Source organism: Acomys minous, assembly GCF_964271855.1.
Source record: "Acomys minous genome assembly, chromosome: 8".
In the NCBI taxonomy this organism is placed as follows: domain Eukaryota; kingdom Metazoa; phylum Chordata; class Mammalia; order Rodentia; family Muridae; genus Acomys; species Acomys minous.
The window spans coordinates 102,643,890-102,661,032 of record NC_140489.1 but is presented as its reverse complement, the minus strand read 5'-3'; the positions used below and the strand labels follow the sequence as shown (position 1 = coordinate 102,661,032).

At 53.7% G+C, this 17,143-nt stretch overlaps 1 protein-coding gene and 2 long non-coding RNA genes across 3 annotated transcripts in view; 1 reads left to right on the top strand and 2 right to left on the bottom strand.

The window, feature by feature from the left end:
• Positions 1-1,972: 1,972 nt before the first annotated feature.
• Positions 1,973-5,119, bottom strand: LOC311604015. The gene is made up of 3 exons (XR_014781359.1): positions 4,996-5,119; positions 3,179-3,463; positions 1,973-2,244 (listed from the first exon to the last, which is right to left on the bottom strand). It is a non-coding gene; the product is annotated as an uncharacterized lncRNA (long non-coding RNA).
• Positions 4,753-17,143, top strand: part of KCNK3 (potassium two pore domain channel subfamily K member 3) — a 35,808-nt gene continuing 23,417 nt past the window's right edge. Inside the window, exon 1 of the mRNA XM_084793460.1 lies at positions 4,753-5,224. Within this exon, the coding sequence (XP_084649586.1) occupies positions 4,942-5,224 (283 nt within the window). The 5' untranslated portion in view covers positions 4,753-4,941. The remainder of the gene's footprint in view (positions 5,225-17,143) is intronic.
• On the bottom strand, positions 5,231-8,187 carry LOC311604016. Its single transcript, XR_014781360.1, has 3 exons — positions 7,303-8,187; positions 7,010-7,213; positions 5,231-5,976 (listed from the first exon to the last, which is right to left on the bottom strand). It is a non-coding gene; the product is annotated as an uncharacterized lncRNA (long non-coding RNA).

The window sequence follows — 17,143 nt, the reverse complement described above, 5'->3', positions numbered from 1 at the left end:
TTTGTCCCTCGGCCAGCTAGAGGACAGCTAAGAAGGCCAGGTGTCCAGCTTCCTAGCCGGGTTCTTCCCCAGCAGCCCACAGAGCCTGGCTCTGCTAACAGTTGCCTTTTGTGTTTGACTTGGGCTTGAGATGTTAAACAAACAGTGGCTCTTGACAAATGCAAGCCGTTGCTGTGGGACCCAGTTATGCTCTGGAAAGCCAAGCTAATCCCCAACTTCACTGCCTCCAGAGATAAGACCAAGAAACCTCAGTCACACCCACAACCTGCTGTCCAGGACTGTGACTCTGATGCAGCCTCCTGTGGCCGCTGAACCCCTTTTCTCTGCCTTTGAGCCAGAGCTCTGGTTCTCTTACTACTCGGGCTTTCCCCTTGGCAGATATTGAGGTGGCCCTGGACCCCTTCCCCTGCCTCTGCTTGCTACTCTGAAGCCCCAGGTCTCACCAACCCATCTAGGTGCCTGGAGCCAGCAGGAAGGGCTCAAGAGAAGTTTGCTGCATACCTTCTCTGCGCTGGATGCTGTGCTAAAATTAAAGCTCGCTGTGCTAAAGCTTACTCACTGCCTAGTGAGGTAAGAAAGCCTTGTGGCAACTTATGGTCTGCTCTAGACAGGATGGACCAGAACTTCTCCAAAGCTCTGGGCTAGCTCATAACAGATGGGTCAGGCCTTGAACCAGGTTTGACTCACGCCAGGTCCGTTTCCTCACTCCCTTCCCTCACTGGCTCTTTCCCAGTCTCCACCCGAACTGTCCATGCATCAGGGACTAGAAGGAACGGAATGGAGTGTCCCTGTGTCTCCATCCCTCAAGCTCACACTCTCGGTCATTGTAAAACGAACAAGAACATCACCAGAACATATCTCATGTTTTTATTTCTCAGAAAGAGAAACTGAGGCAAAGAGAGCCCCCCGCCATAGCTTCCCCAATTCTCCCAGCAGCATTAGCTCCAAAGCCTGTCAGTGCAATGCTCCCCGGGATGCTTCCTTGGTGGGTGCTGCAGACACCTGACTCTGTCTTTGCCCTTCTCCTTCCCTGGCAGGATTTGCTCCATCTTGGGAAGAGTCTTGTCTGTAGGCATGGAAGCAGAGTGCTGAGGTCTTTCTGTCCCAGACTCAACTGTCTGAGTCCCTTTAACACCCAAGCTGGTTGCAAACCCAGCAGAGACGGAATTGTTCTGGGCCTTGGCTTGGGTCCTGAGGACCTAAGGAAATGTGTAGTGCAGCTTTGATATGCAAAGTGTTATGGGAAGAAAGTATTGTTAAAAAAAAGGGGGGGTGGTCTCTGCCCAGGAAAAGATATCCAGCCGTGGAGAAGTCATGAGAAGATGTAATCTACTTGACAAGGGGAATGGAAGTTCAGAAGGCCATAGGGACACAATGGAGTCAGTAGTTTAGATGGGGAAGGGGGAAGGTGACTGGAAAGTGCTTCCTGGAGCCTTTGAGCTGGGTCTTGAAGCCTGAATAGAAGGTTGGCAGAGGAAGGTGGGAGAGGCAAGAAGGCACCAGCCTCTCAACTGATGGGAACCCTGGGTCCCTAGGAGGCTCATGAAACATGGGAGAACACTGATGTGTTCCGGGCTTACAGATGGATAGGGTGGCATGTTAATCCAGAAATGACTGTCTAATGTTTTGTGTACAGTGGGGTATGACAGCTCCTGATAAATCCCAAACAATTTACCCAAACCTTGTTGCTGTTTCTTTCCTCACAAGCTAGTCTACAAAAAAAGTAGCTATTCCCCTTTTGCGTAATTCTCAAGAGGGCTGAGTAAACAGATGTAACCGGGTCAGAAAGGTCATGGGATGTTCTAAGTGAAGGGCATGATGATGTTTTCGGGTCCAAACCCTCCACTTAAGGATGTGGAACTCAAGGCGCAGGCAAGGGAGTGGCTGACCTCAAATGCTGTAGCAAACACAGGCAGAGACAGGTTGCTTTGGGGCAGGTGTGGGCAGGTCCGAGGGTCCTGTACAGAAGGAAGTGAGGTACGCTGTTATGTCTTTGATACAGTCCATCCCAGCTCATCAGGAAGAGGAAGGATGGAGTCATGCTGCTGTCCCACGGGCTGATCATAAACCTTGACTGTGCCGGCATGTCTTTCATCCAAACTCACCCTCAGCGAGGGATAGGATGGATGAGGAGACCAAGCCGTCCTCTGGTACTCTGGATGGTGCGTAAGCACCGCTCCCCTTGTACTCACGGTAGGATCTTCACTACCCCTCTCCTGACCATCCAGGCCTCAGTTTACTAATCTGTAACATGAGAAAGCAGAGTGAGACCTCTAAGAGGCCCTCTAGTTCTCAAGAGCTGCAAGAACAAATTCCATTAAAGATTAATAACAAATGATCTGCCCCACAGACAGCTTCCCCCTTTCCTAAAGCTCTGTCACTTAATAACATTGCCTTTCATTTGTATAGCAGTCTGGGGTTGGCAGCCAGAGGTGGGAGACTCTGACAGCACCCCTTGAAGCCTGGAAGGAAGGAGTTGCTTGCATATTCAGACAGGCCTTGGGAGAAACTGGCTTCTGGGGGGATTTTGATGAGGAACCAGCACACCTAAAGCTGGGAAGGGCACGGCTCTTCTTCCTGCAGCCAAAGAATGCCAGAGTCAGGAATCCCCAACAGGTGTCCAAGGCCAAAGGAAGACCTTCCTTTGTGGGGAGAGGGGACATGGGTCCCCTCATCAGGCTGTAGTCTGGACACTTGCATCTTTAAGAGAGTAAAGGTCACCAGAGGGCCTCATGTCCTCTCCTTGCAAACATATGGTCTCCTTGGATTCCTTAAAGCCAGCTGCTCAGGAGACTAACGCGTAACGATTAATCCCATTTTACAAGTGGAGAAAAGAAGGCTCAAGGACTCAAAGAGAGGTGCACAAGGGTGAGAAGCAGACAGACAGAAGTCTCTTCCCAGCTCAGTGACCCTGATTGACTGTATTGCCGTTAGTCTCAGCTTCTTCGCCTACCGAACAGTCCTAATTATAAGCAGACCTATCTTTGAGGACGAAGGTAAAGGTTAGTGTCATGAGCGTGGCATACCCCTGAAAGATACAAGGATACATCTTTGTGGAGTGAACGGGCTGGTAGCTCTTCTGAGGTGCTTTTGGATTAAAAAAAAAAAAAAAAGGTGGTATCTGGCAGTGACATCCCAGCCCAGAATGTGGCAGATGGTGCCCTCCCTCACTGGCTACCTCCTGAGCCATGGGTTTTGGGCCTCTTCCATGGCTCTCTATGTGGCCTGTTGTGCCAGGGTCCCGTGAAGGGCTGCTTGACCCTCCTCGGCACTGGGGCTTGCATTCCGATCATTCTGGGTCACTCCACCCATCCGTGTCCAGAGCTCTTTGGAGCTGAGTGAGGGATCATCTGCCATGACAACGTGGGGAAAGAGATAAGGACATGAGGCTCCAAGAGGGGCATAGCGCTTCGCCTGGGCTCTCGCTGCCTGGCAAGTTTCCTCTTCAGCGCTGCAGATCCCCCTGTTGAAGAATGAAGAAACTGACACAGAAGGGTCCCCTGTCCCAGTTTCTCCAGCCCATCAGTGAGGTATTACATCACCCCACCCACCACCCACCCTCACCCCCGATTTCAGCTAGATCCTGTTCTGTGCTTCAAGGTGGCATCCTGTGTCTTCTATGCGCCCAACCCAAGTCCTGTTTGTCACGCTGGAACCATGAATATCAAAATGGGGCAGGTGGCCTCAGCTACTGGCAGGCTAGCCTTGGCTTTCTCAACCAGTCCCCAGTGCCTAGTGCTAACCTGGGAGGAACTCAGTGTCAGGAGAGAAGGCTTTCCCTTGAGTATTGGCTCATGTGTGCTCTGGGCCACAGCAAATCCCTGCCAGCTTCTAAGAGAAGCCAAATTCTGGACCTCAGGGAGGGAAGTGTGACCTGGGTGGGGAGGGGGTCGGCTGAGCCCTAGTCCTGTCACAACTCCTCAGTGTGTCTTATGTGTCACTTCACCGCCTATGCTATGTTTCCATATCCATGTGTTAAGGAGTGGGTCAGTAGGACTCAAGGTCCCTTCCAGGCTCAATGCTACTGGGGCAAAGGGTAGAGAAAGGGGCTTGCTCTGTCTGTCTGTCTGTCTGTCTGTCTGTCTCTCTCTCTCTCTCTCTCTCTCTCTCTCCCCTTTTCAGGACATTTGTGTCCTGAGCTCTCTCAATTTTCCCTGTCTTAGTCTGTCCCTCTTTTTGCATCTTTTGCACCGCAATATTTCCTGCTAGATTCCTCTTTTCCTGAGTCTGTGTGGACCTCTGGTTTGTCTCCTCCAACACACACACACACACACACACACACACACACACACACACACACACACACACACAGGCCCCTGCCCTATGTCTTCTCCCCTTCCCTGTAGTTATCTGTTTCCCAGCCTAGTTTTCTCTGGGGCTGGCGGGCTGGATCTCTCTCTCTCTCTCTCTCTCTCTCTCTCTCTCTCTCTCTCTCTCTCTCTCTCTCTCTCTCTCTCTCTCTCTCTCTCTCTCTCTCTCTCTCTCTCTCTCTCTCTCTCTCTCTCTCTCTCTCTCTCCCCCCTCCCTCTCCCATTTTGCTCCCCCCCCCTCCGCTCTCGCTCTCCCTCGCTCGCTCTCTCTCCCGCCTCTGTCCTGCCCGGGTTCTCCCGCTTGCTCCCCCTTCCCTCCCCGCCCTCGGCGCGGCTCCCCAGTCCTTATTTGGCTGGGCGGGAGGGCAGGCGGGAGGTGGTGGCCGGCGGCCGGGGGGCGGGAGCGGGGGCGGGCGGAGGAGGGCGGTGGGTGGTGCTGAAGGGACAGCTCCGCGGCGGCCGGCAGCGGCGGCGGCGGCGGCGGCCCCGGGGTGCGGAGCTGGTGCCCGGCGTGGAGATCCGCGAGCGCAGCCATGCCCCAGGCCGCCTCCGGAGCAGGAGCAGCGGCGGCGGCCGGGGCCGGGGCGCGGGCCGGAGACGCCGGAGGGCCGGCGACGACCCGGGAGGGACGATGAAGCGGCAGAATGTGCGCACGTTGGCGCTCATCGTGTGCACCTTCACCTACCTGCTGGTGGGCGCCGCGGTGTTCGACGCGCTGGAGTCGGAGCCGGAGATGATCGAGCGGCAGCGGCTGGAGCTGCGGCAGCTGGAGCTGCGGGCGCGCTACAACCTCAGCGAGGGCGGCTACGAGGAGCTGGAGCGCGTCGTGCTGCGCCTCAAGCCGCACAAGGCCGGCGTGCAGTGGCGCTTCGCCGGCTCTTTCTACTTCGCCATCACCGTCATCACCACCATCGGTAACTACACTCGTCGCCGCCGGAGGGGACGGGGACGGGGGCGGGGACCTGGGATGCTGGGGAGCCGCCCGCGGCTGAAGGGTCCCTGCGGAGTGGGGCGGGCCGCCGAACCCGCGCGCTCCCAGCGGCAGGGGCTCAAGCCCGGCGTGTCTGCTCTGCGGGGTCCCCTGACTTCGATATGCCTACAGCCGGGCCAGCTCTAACTTAGCCTTGCTGAGCTTTGCGAGGACCCCAGGGGACTCAAGTGTGTGAGAGGGACAGGAGCGGCCCGGCTCAGGCTCGGGAGGAGGGGTGTGGCCGGGCTAGGCCCTGGGGCTGAGTACCCAGAGTGAGCAGCCGGGGAGCGCGCGCCACTCCTCCGTGTCCCTGCCGCTGGGCTTGGGCACCCGGGTGTCCACACCTGCTGGGCGTTGGGAAGGCACGTAGATGCCAGAACGCTGCACTCCGCGACACACCGGGCCACTCTCTTAACTGCGACTGAGTGCTGCTGGAGAGGGGGGTGGGGTGCGTGTGTCCGTGTGGGTGTGGGTGTGGGTGTGTGAGTGTGTGTCCACCTCCACGAGTTTGGGCCGCACCAGACAGGGCCTGTAATTCTCTGAAAGCAGCAGAACAGGGGCTGGAAGCCAGATTCGGTCCTTTTAGCTTTCTTCCCAGTGTCCCAGTAAAACAGTCACCTCACAGGAATGGCTCCACTTCTTTCCCAAGGCCACGGCAGATGATGCTGTCGGAGGCCACGCGCACACCCAGATCTTCTGAGAACATGGCACACAGGTACACACACACACACACACAGAGAGAGAGAGAGAGAGAGAGAGAGAGAGAGAGAGAGAGAGAGAGAGAGAGAGAGAGAGAGAGAGAGAACCTGCTAGGAAAGGCATCTCCAGCCAGGCCCTTCACCAGGTTGCTGAAGTGTCCAGCCAGGATCACACACCTTAACCATTCCCAAGACCATGTGATTGCAGCTGGGCTCTATCATTTAACCGTCTGCATGACCGACCTTGGGCAAGTCCCTTCTCCTGCCTGGATCTTGGGCTCATGTCCCAAACATGTAGAGGTTGGCCAAAATGATGTCAAGGGCTCTTCCCAGCCCTGACGTGCTTGGACTCTGAGATCAGGAACCCACCTTCCCCCAAAGCCATTGGGATGCCTCCAGGAGCTGTTTCCTCCATCTTCCCTACTCCTTCTCATCCTGACCCCCCACCCCCACCCCCTGCCTTGGCCGAACTCCCAGGGACTCATTGCCATTTGGCAAAACCCATAACAAGATGGCAGTGTTTTCCTAGGAGTCAACAGGAGTGGACGCGGGTAAAAGACAGAGCTGGACACTGGATCCACTGCAGAATTCTGTTCTGGGGCTCTGCTGCTCTCCAGCAGTGGGGAGAGCACACCCAGCCACTACCCAGAGGGCAGCTTTGGCGTGGGCCCCTTCCCTTCACGTCCCTACTGCCACTTGCCTGGGTTTCCCAGCAGGTCAGCTGTCTGCAAATCAGAGATGAAGGGGGGGGGGGGGAAACCTGTGTACACCTCTGTCCCTCTTTCCATGCCAATTCCCTAATTAGTGCAACTTTCCTTTAAGGCCCCATCTCTTCAGCCTCACAGGAACCTCCCAGCTGACCTCCTTGCTTCCAGCCTCATTCCCCACAGAGGATAGCATCCCATGGAAAAACAAAACTCCCAAAAGCACAGCTGTCCCAGCCCCTTCACCAAGCCCACATGGCTCCTCACTGCCCGACTGTCCTCACCCTGGATCCGCCTCCATCCTTGTCTTTACTGCTTACCTCTTACCTGGATGCTCTCCTTCTGTAGCCTCCGAGTCGCCTCTCAGGGAAGACTTTACATCTTTATATCCGACACACCTTTATCTCCTGCCTTCCTGTTGGTTGCTGCTACCCAAGCTGGAGCCAGTATGGGCTCTTTTAAATGTTTGTTTACATCTTAAGGAGTGTGCTTTGTGTGTGTCTTTTCCAGCACGCTGCTATGTTAATGTTCCTGTAAACAAAGTTTATCTCTGTGCGTGCTCCCGGAGAGCCGTGAGCAGTAGACACTATTGACAGGTTTAATGCGTCCATGGTTCTTACCTAGAGGGATGCTGGAGGCTGGAGCTGGCAGCAAAACACTCTTCTGCTGATACTTGTGTATACAGTGCTGGTGGAGAAGAAAGATGCCATCCTAGGTTAGCGGTGCCTACTCCCCACCCCGCCCAATTATCCCTACCTTCTTTTCACCTCCCCCTTTGGCTCTGCCACCTAGCTGGAAGCTGTCCTGGGGTAGCAACAGGGAGCCTGGAAGGGGCTCTGTGTAAGGATGTTGTTAGCCTCTTCCTGGCCCGTTTGCCTCCTTGGGACCATCTTGTGGCCAATCCCAATAAATAAGGCTGGGTAAGAGAGCTGGGTGCCATGGCAGCAAACATCTGTAATCCCAGCATTCAGGGAGGCAGAGGCAGGCAGATGTCTGTGAGTTCAAGGTCAGCCTGGTGTACAAAGTGAACCCAGGACAGCCAAGGCTACACAGAGAAACCCTGTCTTGTAAGGAAAAGAAGAAGACTGGATAAGTGAAAGAGCCTCCCACTCAGCATCTAGTGGCCACAATGGTTGGATCTCAGCCTTCACAACTCAGTGTGGTTACCAGACCAAAGCCAGAGGTTGTTAGCTTTATTAGTCGGATTGGTGGGTACAGGGAAGAAACCCCCCTGCCAAGAGCCACCAGGTTTCTAACTCCACCCCAAGGGCAGTGTCCCTGCTGGCCTCTTGGCTGCTTCCTTTGCCTCCATATGCTATGAAGCCCAGGCCCAGCCAGGCCTGGCAGAACCACCAAGTGCCCAGTGATGCCAACTCGCAGGATGCTCACGAGCAGCTCTGATTGGCTGAAGGTCAGCAGGGTCTGACTTAGTCACTCACCTGGTTAGTCACATTCTCCACATCCCACCCCCTCATCCCCGGCCTAACAGCTAGGGAACCCTTCTTTCCCTGCTCCCCAAGTTCACCAGACACAAATGGAAACTCTTTCCTTGGGAAACCTCGCCCTCCCTAGCTGTTGAGTCATCAAACTCCTCCAGGCCCCAGGCCCCCTCTATTCATAGCCCAAAGCTGTCAGAGCAGGAAGGGGCCTGGGGATCAGCTGGTGCCATCGCCTCCTCCTACAGAGAAGGCATGGCAGGGAGGGGGGGGGTTGGGAATCACACAGAAGGGGTACAAAATCTGACTCTCAGATCCCCTAGTGCCTCTTTACCTGTTATTACTTGTTTAGTCCTATTTGTCTATTTTGCAGTGCTGGGGGCAGAACCCGGGACCTCCTGCAAGCTAGGCAAGTGCTCTACCACTGAGCTCCTCGGTGCTATTTTTATTGCTACAGTAGCCACAATAGTAATGGCAGCCTTCCTTTATTATCTACACTCTGGCAGGCTCTATCCAGACACTTCATTTGTATTCCCTTGTTAAGTTCTGCCGGTCCCTCAATGCTGACCTTATTACCCCCACTTTTCAGCTAAGCAATGGAAGGCTCTAAGTCAGCCACTCACTCATGGCCTCAGAGCTTGACAGTAAAGCACCTGTGCAGGCTCAATAGACCTATCCCTCTCTCTCTCTCTCTCTCTCTCTCTCTCTCTCTCTCTCTCTCTCTCTCAGCTTCTCTCTCTCTCTCTCTCTCTCTCTCTCTCTCTCTCTCTCTCTCTCTCTCTCTCTCAGCTTCTTCCTCCATTTCAAACCCAGCCCAGATCCTTGGGTCACAAGGCACCAAGGCATCCAAGCTGGAACATCCCTAGCTGGGCATCCCAGAAGACGGGGTGGCGGTGGGGGGGGAGGAGCCTCTTGTTGCAGCCTGCTGCTCTCCCCACAATGACCCAGGAGACAGATCTGTACTCGGCACCTGTTTGTCCCCTAGGCTGTGTCAGGTTCACAGGTGCCGATTCTCCCACGGCAGGCCTGGAGATCTTTCCCGCTCTAACGGGCAACGAGAGACCAGGTGATTGATCGGCTGGTGGAGGCCAGGCAGGGAGCCTGTGTTGTTGCTTTCTGGCTCCTTGCCCAAACCCTGCTGAGCACAGGCTGCTGTGGCTCACCATGCAGCCTGGTGACCCTGGGACTGAATTCAAGCAGGTGGCCCAAGAGGGAAACTGTGCCTTTTATATCCTTCCCAGAAATGACCCTGCCACTTCCCAAATCACAGAGCCCTATAATAAAAGGGTGGGGGTCATATTAGAGACCATCCAACCACTCAAAGAGGTCTGTAACTTGCCCAAGGTTACACAGTGAGTTGAGCACTTGATGGGGACAGCCTCCCGTCCCCACGCCACGCATCTCGCCATCCCCTCCCTCCCTGTCTACAGGCTAGCCCCTCTTCTTTGACTCCCCAAGCCCTAACTTGGCAACCTGAGCCCCTGGCTTCGTCTCAACCCACCTTCTCTCTCCTACCTTGTCCTGCCCAAGCTTATTAAATCTTTCAGATCTCATTTTGTCAGTTATACAATGAGAATGAAATTATCAGCAGGAAATAATACTTCCATGCAAAGAATGTGCCTCGTAGAGTCGATACTTAATAGTATCTGTAATGTTTGCTGTCATTAATGTTACTGTTCATGGAGTACGCCTTCTCCCATGGAGGGAATTGCTCTGTGTCTTCAGGGTTACCATGACAAAGCAACCTTCTGAACAGATGGGGTCAGTGAGGCAGGGGTGGGCGGGGATGGAGGAGGTTAGGACTAGGAAGCTACCCCCATCCTTTTGTCTTACCGCCATGTCTGCAGCCTGCCTGACACGCAGGGGCAAGGGCTATTGCCGCCTCTTCTAAGTGGGCGGGCGGACCCTCAGAAAATCAGCAAGGAAGAGTGAAGGTTCCTGTTATGGACCGAAGCAAGGCAGAAGAAAGAGAAACCTAGTTCCATATCCAGCTCAGTCACTGGTCTCTATGACCCTCAGTCTCCTCATCCACCAGTGGGTACATTTCCCCAGAGGTCCTCCTGCCTGCCCATCCGGTTCCCACGCATTCCGGTGGGGGAGCTGGAGGTGTTGGAGGGAGCGGAGGCGAGAATCGTACAGAAATAGCAGGCACACGACTGGCCACAGTGGGGACAGGACAAACACAATAAGTATTTTCAAAGGAAAACATAAACAGGCACAGATGAATGTAACATGGATCACCACTATAAACAGCTTTCAGCTGGCAGCACAAACTATGGGTCTGCAAGTCGATTTTATAATAATTTTTTTTTAAAAACTGAAAATGATTTCCCTGTGGCCAGCCAGCAACCAGGGGAGAGAGCAAGCTCGAACAGAGGCCATGATCTTGCCAGTCTAGGCAAGCCTCCTCCGAGAACCCAGGATGGACAGCTCCTCTTCCCACCCTGGGTACCTGGCCTTGGGCTCAGGAAATTGACTTGTGTCTGCAACAGGCCAGGCGCTGCCTGCCTGCTGTTCACCACCAGTGTTCTCACACTGGCCTGCTCAGAGAGATTTGAAAATTTGCCAGAGACACTACAGAGACAAATGTCAGCCCCAGGACTTAGCCCCCTGACCCCTGCCAGGCCTCTGTATGTTTGGGCATCTTTTCCAAGAGCCATCCCCCCCCCCCAGACTGTCTTTGATTTCTTCTGTGTGAACCTCTGTACAGTAGAGAACGGGTGCCAACGTGAAGGCAGGGCCCTGGGACCGTTGTACAGAGCAGTTCTCCCAAAGAGGAATTAGCTCAAACCTGTTTTGTGCTCACAGGACTGGAGAAGGGTCTTGCTAAAGGTCACACACTTAGCATCAGAGCTGGGCTTGGAGCCCTGCTTCCTGACCCCCTCCGATAGCCTCTGGTCCTCAGAGAGCCACATGACAAATGCCTGTCGTGGCAGCCCAGAGAGCAGTCGAGCACCCAGCTGCAGCCACTACCGCCTCCCAGGCCACGCATGCTTTCTCGCTGTTCAGAAACTGCTTGTGCTTGGACAGCTGCCAGGGGGTCTCCAGGGACCTGCCCCTCACCTGGAGCTGCCCAGGGACTGGCAACTGCCACAAGTCAATTCTTCCCTGTTTGCTAGTGTGCCTTAGCTATGGCTGAGGAGAGCAGGCAAGGCCTTCTGGTCTGGTGGCCTCTCTGTAGCAGGGCCGGGCCAAAGCTGGTTTTCTATTCTCACTCTTCACAAAGTGGGTGCCTGTCTGTCTGTCTGTCTGTCTGTCTGTCTGTCTGTTGAGGCAGGGTCTCACTATGTAGCTCTGGCTGTCCTGGAACTCACCAGGCTACTAGCCTTTAACTCAGAGAGATCCACCAGAGTCCTGGGATTAAAGGTGTGGGCCACTACACCTGATACAAAAGGTCTCTTTGTTTTTTGTTTTTTAACCACCCATGTACCCACTTCTGTTTCCTCCAGTGGCACAGCAAAGTCCCTTTGAAAGGGAATGGAAAGTAGGAATATGGCCTTTGTGCTTACAACTAGAGATCTCTGTCTCTCTGTCTCTTTGGCCCACTACTCCTGCCCAGGGCGGTAGACCTTTCCCATGGAGCAGGAAACCTAGGGTTTCCCTAACTCAGTGCTCCCCCGTGATTGGCTGGCCCTGGGTGCCCTGATTTAAATGCAGATTCTGAATCAGTAGCTTTCTCTGAAGCACATCCTGAGTGTCTGCCTTACACAAGCCCTAAGGGACACCAATGCTAGTGATCCATGAGCCATACTGCTTAAAATTCAATTAATTGTAAGTAATACAGAGATTCCAGAAACACACACAGACCTGGACTAATATACCCTGCGACCTCATCATTTGGGATACAACACATTTCTGAAATCATGACGAAGGTCATCAGAATCCCACATCAGGGTCAGATCTCCTTTCCAAGTGGCATTCTGTCTTGAAAGGAAGAGGCAGAAGAGGGGATGAATCGTGTAGGGGCGGAGGGGGGGGGATGACAACGGAAGCAGCTCACAGGCCAGAAGAGGAAGGTCGGCTCCAGGGGCAGCCCTCACACTGAAGGAACAGGCTAGCCGGCCAGCCCTCTGCCCTCCTCCCTCAAAGCCAAGTGTGCATGCCAGCTGGCATTTTAATAAAGAAAAGGCCACGGATGTGGCTCAGTGGTAAAGCACTTCCCTTGCATGCCCAAGGCTCTGAGCTTAATCCCTAGCACCAAAAAATAAATTATCCCCAAACTTGCTCTACAGAAAGGGAAGCAGAGGGGGAGCAGTGGCTGCACAGCAGCTGGAGGCCTGGAGGGTTTGCAGGCTTTCTCCTGCTGTTGGGGGAAGCAGAGACCTAAAGAACCCGAAAGCCTGGCTTCCGGAACACCCATGTGGTGGGTACCGTGGTTCTAATAAAGCAGACATTTTGAACTGAAAAGTTCACAGGATGGGACCTGAGGACCATATACTCTTCCGTGGGGCTCAGAGAAGCTGGGCCTCGGTTCACTGGGGCCAGATATGGAGCCAAGGCACCACATGCAGTAGCTGTATTGGGGGGGAGGGGCGGGAATGGGGACAGAGAAGTAATGAAGGACCAAGCCAAGGGGAGTGGTGGCAATTAGTCTGCCAGCACATCCCCTACCTACCCTCTACACACGTACAAATGCATGTACTCAGAGTGCAAACACACACACACACACACACACACACACACACACACACACACACTCCTGAGATCTATGGAAAACCAAGCACCAATGAGAAGCTGGCTCCTCCCTCCCCACCTCTACCTGTCTTGATCCTGTGCCTGAGCTGTTAGAAAAGACACGGTGGCCAACTTTCTCACATTCTTAGCGTCTGATAAATCCCAAACCAAGGTGCCCAAAGACTGGGTGTTTGGTAAGGAATGGTCTGCTTCCGGGGTTGTAGCTGACCTCTCTCCCCTGCCTGCTCAACCCAGGGATTGATTGCAGGGCCTAGGGCACGCAAGGCAAGTATATCCCTGGCCTTATTTTTGCTTTTGAACCAAGGTAACCAAATCACCCAAGATAACCTTGAGTTTGCTATGCAGCCCAGGGAGACCTCAGGCCTATAATCCTCACAGGCCTGGCTCCATCTTCTCCACTGCAGAGAAAAGGAGACAGGCCTGCCTCTTTTTACAAGGCCACTAATCTCACTGAGAAAGACTCCATCCTCACTGCCCAAAGCTCCTCCTCCAGACATCAACACACTAGGGACTGGGTTTGAACTTGTGGGTTTGAGAGTCTGTAGCACTGTCCAATATGCCCCCCGCCCCCAGGCAGGGCAATACAGCATTATTTCCTCAGTCAAGAAGGAACCTGCCTCCACAGGCTGAGAAGTCCTGTCTCATAGCTTCCCAAGACACTCAGCCTCCTTGCAGCGATATGGCATGGCATGCAGGTGACAGTAGGAATATGTTGCCTCCTCAGCCCAGCAGGGTCACTTGTGTTCGCAAACTTTAGAGGGACACTGACAACCTGGGGAATCAGCTGGGGTGGGGCGGGGGGAACAAAGCAGTGTGTTTACTGAAGGCAATTCCATGATCAAAAGCAACTTGGTGGGTAAAGGGTTTATTTGGCTTACAGGTTATAGCCACTTGCAGGCAGGAACCTGGAGGCAGGAGCTAAAGCAGAGGCCATGGAGGATGCTGCTCACTGGCTTGCACAGTGGGCTTTCTTATATACCCCAGGACCACCTGCCTAGGATTGGCGCCACTGCTGTGCTAAGCCTTCCCACATCAATCGTTAATCAAGAAAATGCCCCCCACAGACATGATTAGGGGCGGTCTGATGGAGACATTTTCTCAACCAAGCTTCCTGTTGCAAGAAGCTCTAGCTTGTATCACACTGGGAAAACATCCTCCAGGACAGACAGTCCTAGAGAAAAGATTTCACCCTTCATATCCCTGCCAGGCTATGACAAGGGGGAAAGGACCAGACTTGTTCTGAGTAGATCCATGGGGTTGAACGAAGAGAAGACCATGGGAAGACAATTCTGTCCAGTGTAAGACAGGCCTTGTTAAAGTTAGCTGAAGATGGCTTATGCTGCCTCAACAGGTGGTGAGCTTCCCATACTAGGGAGCATTTAAGCAGACACCAGCTGCACAAACGGTAAAAGCCCCATCCACCCATCCACATACACTCACATCACCCCCACTTCATCCCCACCCCCTGCCACCGCCACCGTAGTCGCTGCCGCCACCACCACCATCACCATCACCATGCATCCAGCAGGCTTCAGAACCAACAGAACAGACATATAAAGTATGAAGAGGCAAAGAACCAGCTCGCAGGACGCAAGGGCGGGCTGGTAAAACTGAGTCTACAGGGCAGGCCGTCACAAAAGGCAGGCTGGACCGGTCCCCACTTGTGAGGTTGCTCCTGTCCATGGTCAGAACTTCATCTTCAAGGACAAAGCCCTTCTTTGGCTAATCCATAAGGTCTTTCAGGTTACCAATGGAGTCCATCTGGGAGAATAGCTTGTCCTACATCAGAACCTAGGGCTAACCTGTGCTCCTTTACTCAAAGTCAACTGGTTGTGGACTGCAGTCACATTCGCCTTCCTAGAAATCCCTGGATTGGCATTTGAAGAGCTAGGGGGCTTTGGCTATAGGACCAGCACACTGCGCATGCATTAGACTACCAGACGCAATGACCATCTTTTAAGCTTCACCCCCACGCAAAGATGCCTTGAGTCCTTGGTCTTCTTGGGGCAGCCTGAGGAGTTTGGGTACCCAGAGTGGAGTTGGAGACCCGTTCCAAACAGAACCAGTTCACCACCTTTGATCCCCCCCCCCCACGTGGTTTATCAGAAGCCATTGACATCTTCTGAGGCCGTCTGTACGCCAGGCTACCTATGAGGTTCCACAAGATCAGATCCTTTCTCAAGGAGCGAGGGTCTGTCAGAGTTCTGCGAACTCCAAGCTGACCGGCTTGCATGCTGACTCCAAACGAAGCCCCTCAGACGGGTCTGAGGTTTTCTAGCAGGACGTTAAATGTCGAGTGAGACGTCAGGGTGAAGACTGACGGTGTGACCTTCAGAGAGCAAGGTGGAGAGGCTGAGAACAGGACACGCAAGGCTCTGGAGCAGCGGTTCGCAAACTTCCTAATGCTGTGACCCTTTAATACAGTTCTTCATATTGTGGTTTACCCCTTCCCCCCAATCATAAATTGTTTTCTCCGCTACTTCATAACTGTAATTTTACTACTGTTATGAACCATAATGTAAGTATCTGTGTTTTCCAGTGGTCTTAGGTAACTTCTGTGAGAGGGTCACTTGACAACCCTCAAAGGTCGTGACCCACAGGTTGAGAACTGCCGCTTTACAGGCCAGTGAGTGGGTTTGATTTGGGGGGGGGTGTCTCTGTATATGCCATCTCATCCAGACCTCACAGTTGCCCCCCAGGAAGAGGTGCTAGCTAAACTTTATCTTACAGAACGAGGGTCCTGAGGTCTGGGGAGGAAGGGTTCAGGGGACACACCCAGAGTCTCTCCTTGGTCAGCAAGTGGCAGACAGGGCCGTGTTGCATAGGCACAGGACTCAGTCACACTGCATCTCCCACAAGCTTCACATCAGCCCACGCCAGCTGTGGACTTTATTATTCCTACTTCTTCAGCAGAGCGATGATGACCTTCCAACCTTAACCTGACCCTTTCTCCAAGAATACAAGCATCCTCTGCCCCAGGCCATAGCTGGAGGTGGATCATTCTCACGGTACAGATGTGTGGACCTCACATAGACACATGTTGGCCTATGGAGGATAAAGGGGGCAGTGTCGTGGGGAGCCTGTCTCAGACATGCATTTGTCAATGCTGTCCCACTGAACAGGGGACCCTCAATTGACACTTCTTAAAAGGAGCCACTGAAGAAGAGGGCCTTGTTGAGGGTGACTTGGGCAACTTGCCTGCTCCCCTGTGAGAAGAAGAAGGAAGGTACAAATGGCTCTGTTGTGCTGTATAGGAAGGCTACCCCAGTTCTCGGAGCCAGAGCCATGGTGGTGTAACCCCCTTATCCTGGGAGTTCATTAACATTTTGTTCGTGTGGCTTCATGGTTTCTGCCGTGTTGTGGACGTGTAGGCATGTGAGCTAGGCGAGTAGTCTATCATTGAACTCTGCTCAGCCCTGTTTTTGCTTTACCCTAAAGGTGGTGTTTGTTGATTTTGACTCTCAGACGGGGTCTCAATAGATAGACCAGGCTAGCCTTGAACTCACTCTGTAGCTCAGTCAGGCTTTGACGTCAAGATCCTCCTAACCCATGCCCCTAAGTACCTGGGATCACAGGCCTGCAGGACCTGGCTAGGTGAGGCTCGTGGGCAGCTGCAGCTGGGAGGAATGGAGACTTTGTTAGGGCCAGCGTTTTGTCCCTGGGTGGCTGGGCACCCCCGTCAGTGCAGGAGTTAGTTTGCTTTCTTGGTTTCCTTAGCATCTCAGAAACACTGAAGTGGAGCCAAGACGAAATCTTGCAAGCTTTAAGGCAATACTTGTGCAGTGAGTCGGGTGGCCAAGTGGGCAGGAGTTGGTGGATGAAAAAAAGTTACGTTCAACCTCTCTCAGAGAAGAAGGCAAACTAAGTGGGTCTCAGAGGACCCCAGGGGGCAGCCTGTGACCCCCAGCTCACAGTTATTGCTCTTAGCCTGGTCTGAAAACAAGCCCACGGATGGAGGCTCAGCACAGCATGGGCCCCACCAACAGGGAACAAATGACTGACCCTCTGAGTCACGGACTTTTCCACTGCAAGGGTCAGAAGAACCCCAAGAGTCAGGAAAAGAGCCCCACTTCTGGCCGTCCTTCGGGCCAGGCCAGAGAGAACTATCTAGAACTGGGGTGCAGGCCTCTTTCCCTCTGCTAAGTGCCCTCAGAGTCCCAAGCACTCATTTTCCTGCCGTCCTCTTATCCCCACAGGGTTGCTCAATGGGCACACGGGCAGGCGTGTCTCCTCTGTGAACTGTGGGGACGAATTTAGCTTAGGGCAGCTGAGCTAAGAAAATTAGGGACCCACAGGATGATAAGGTCATCTCAAGTGACAGTGGGGACCT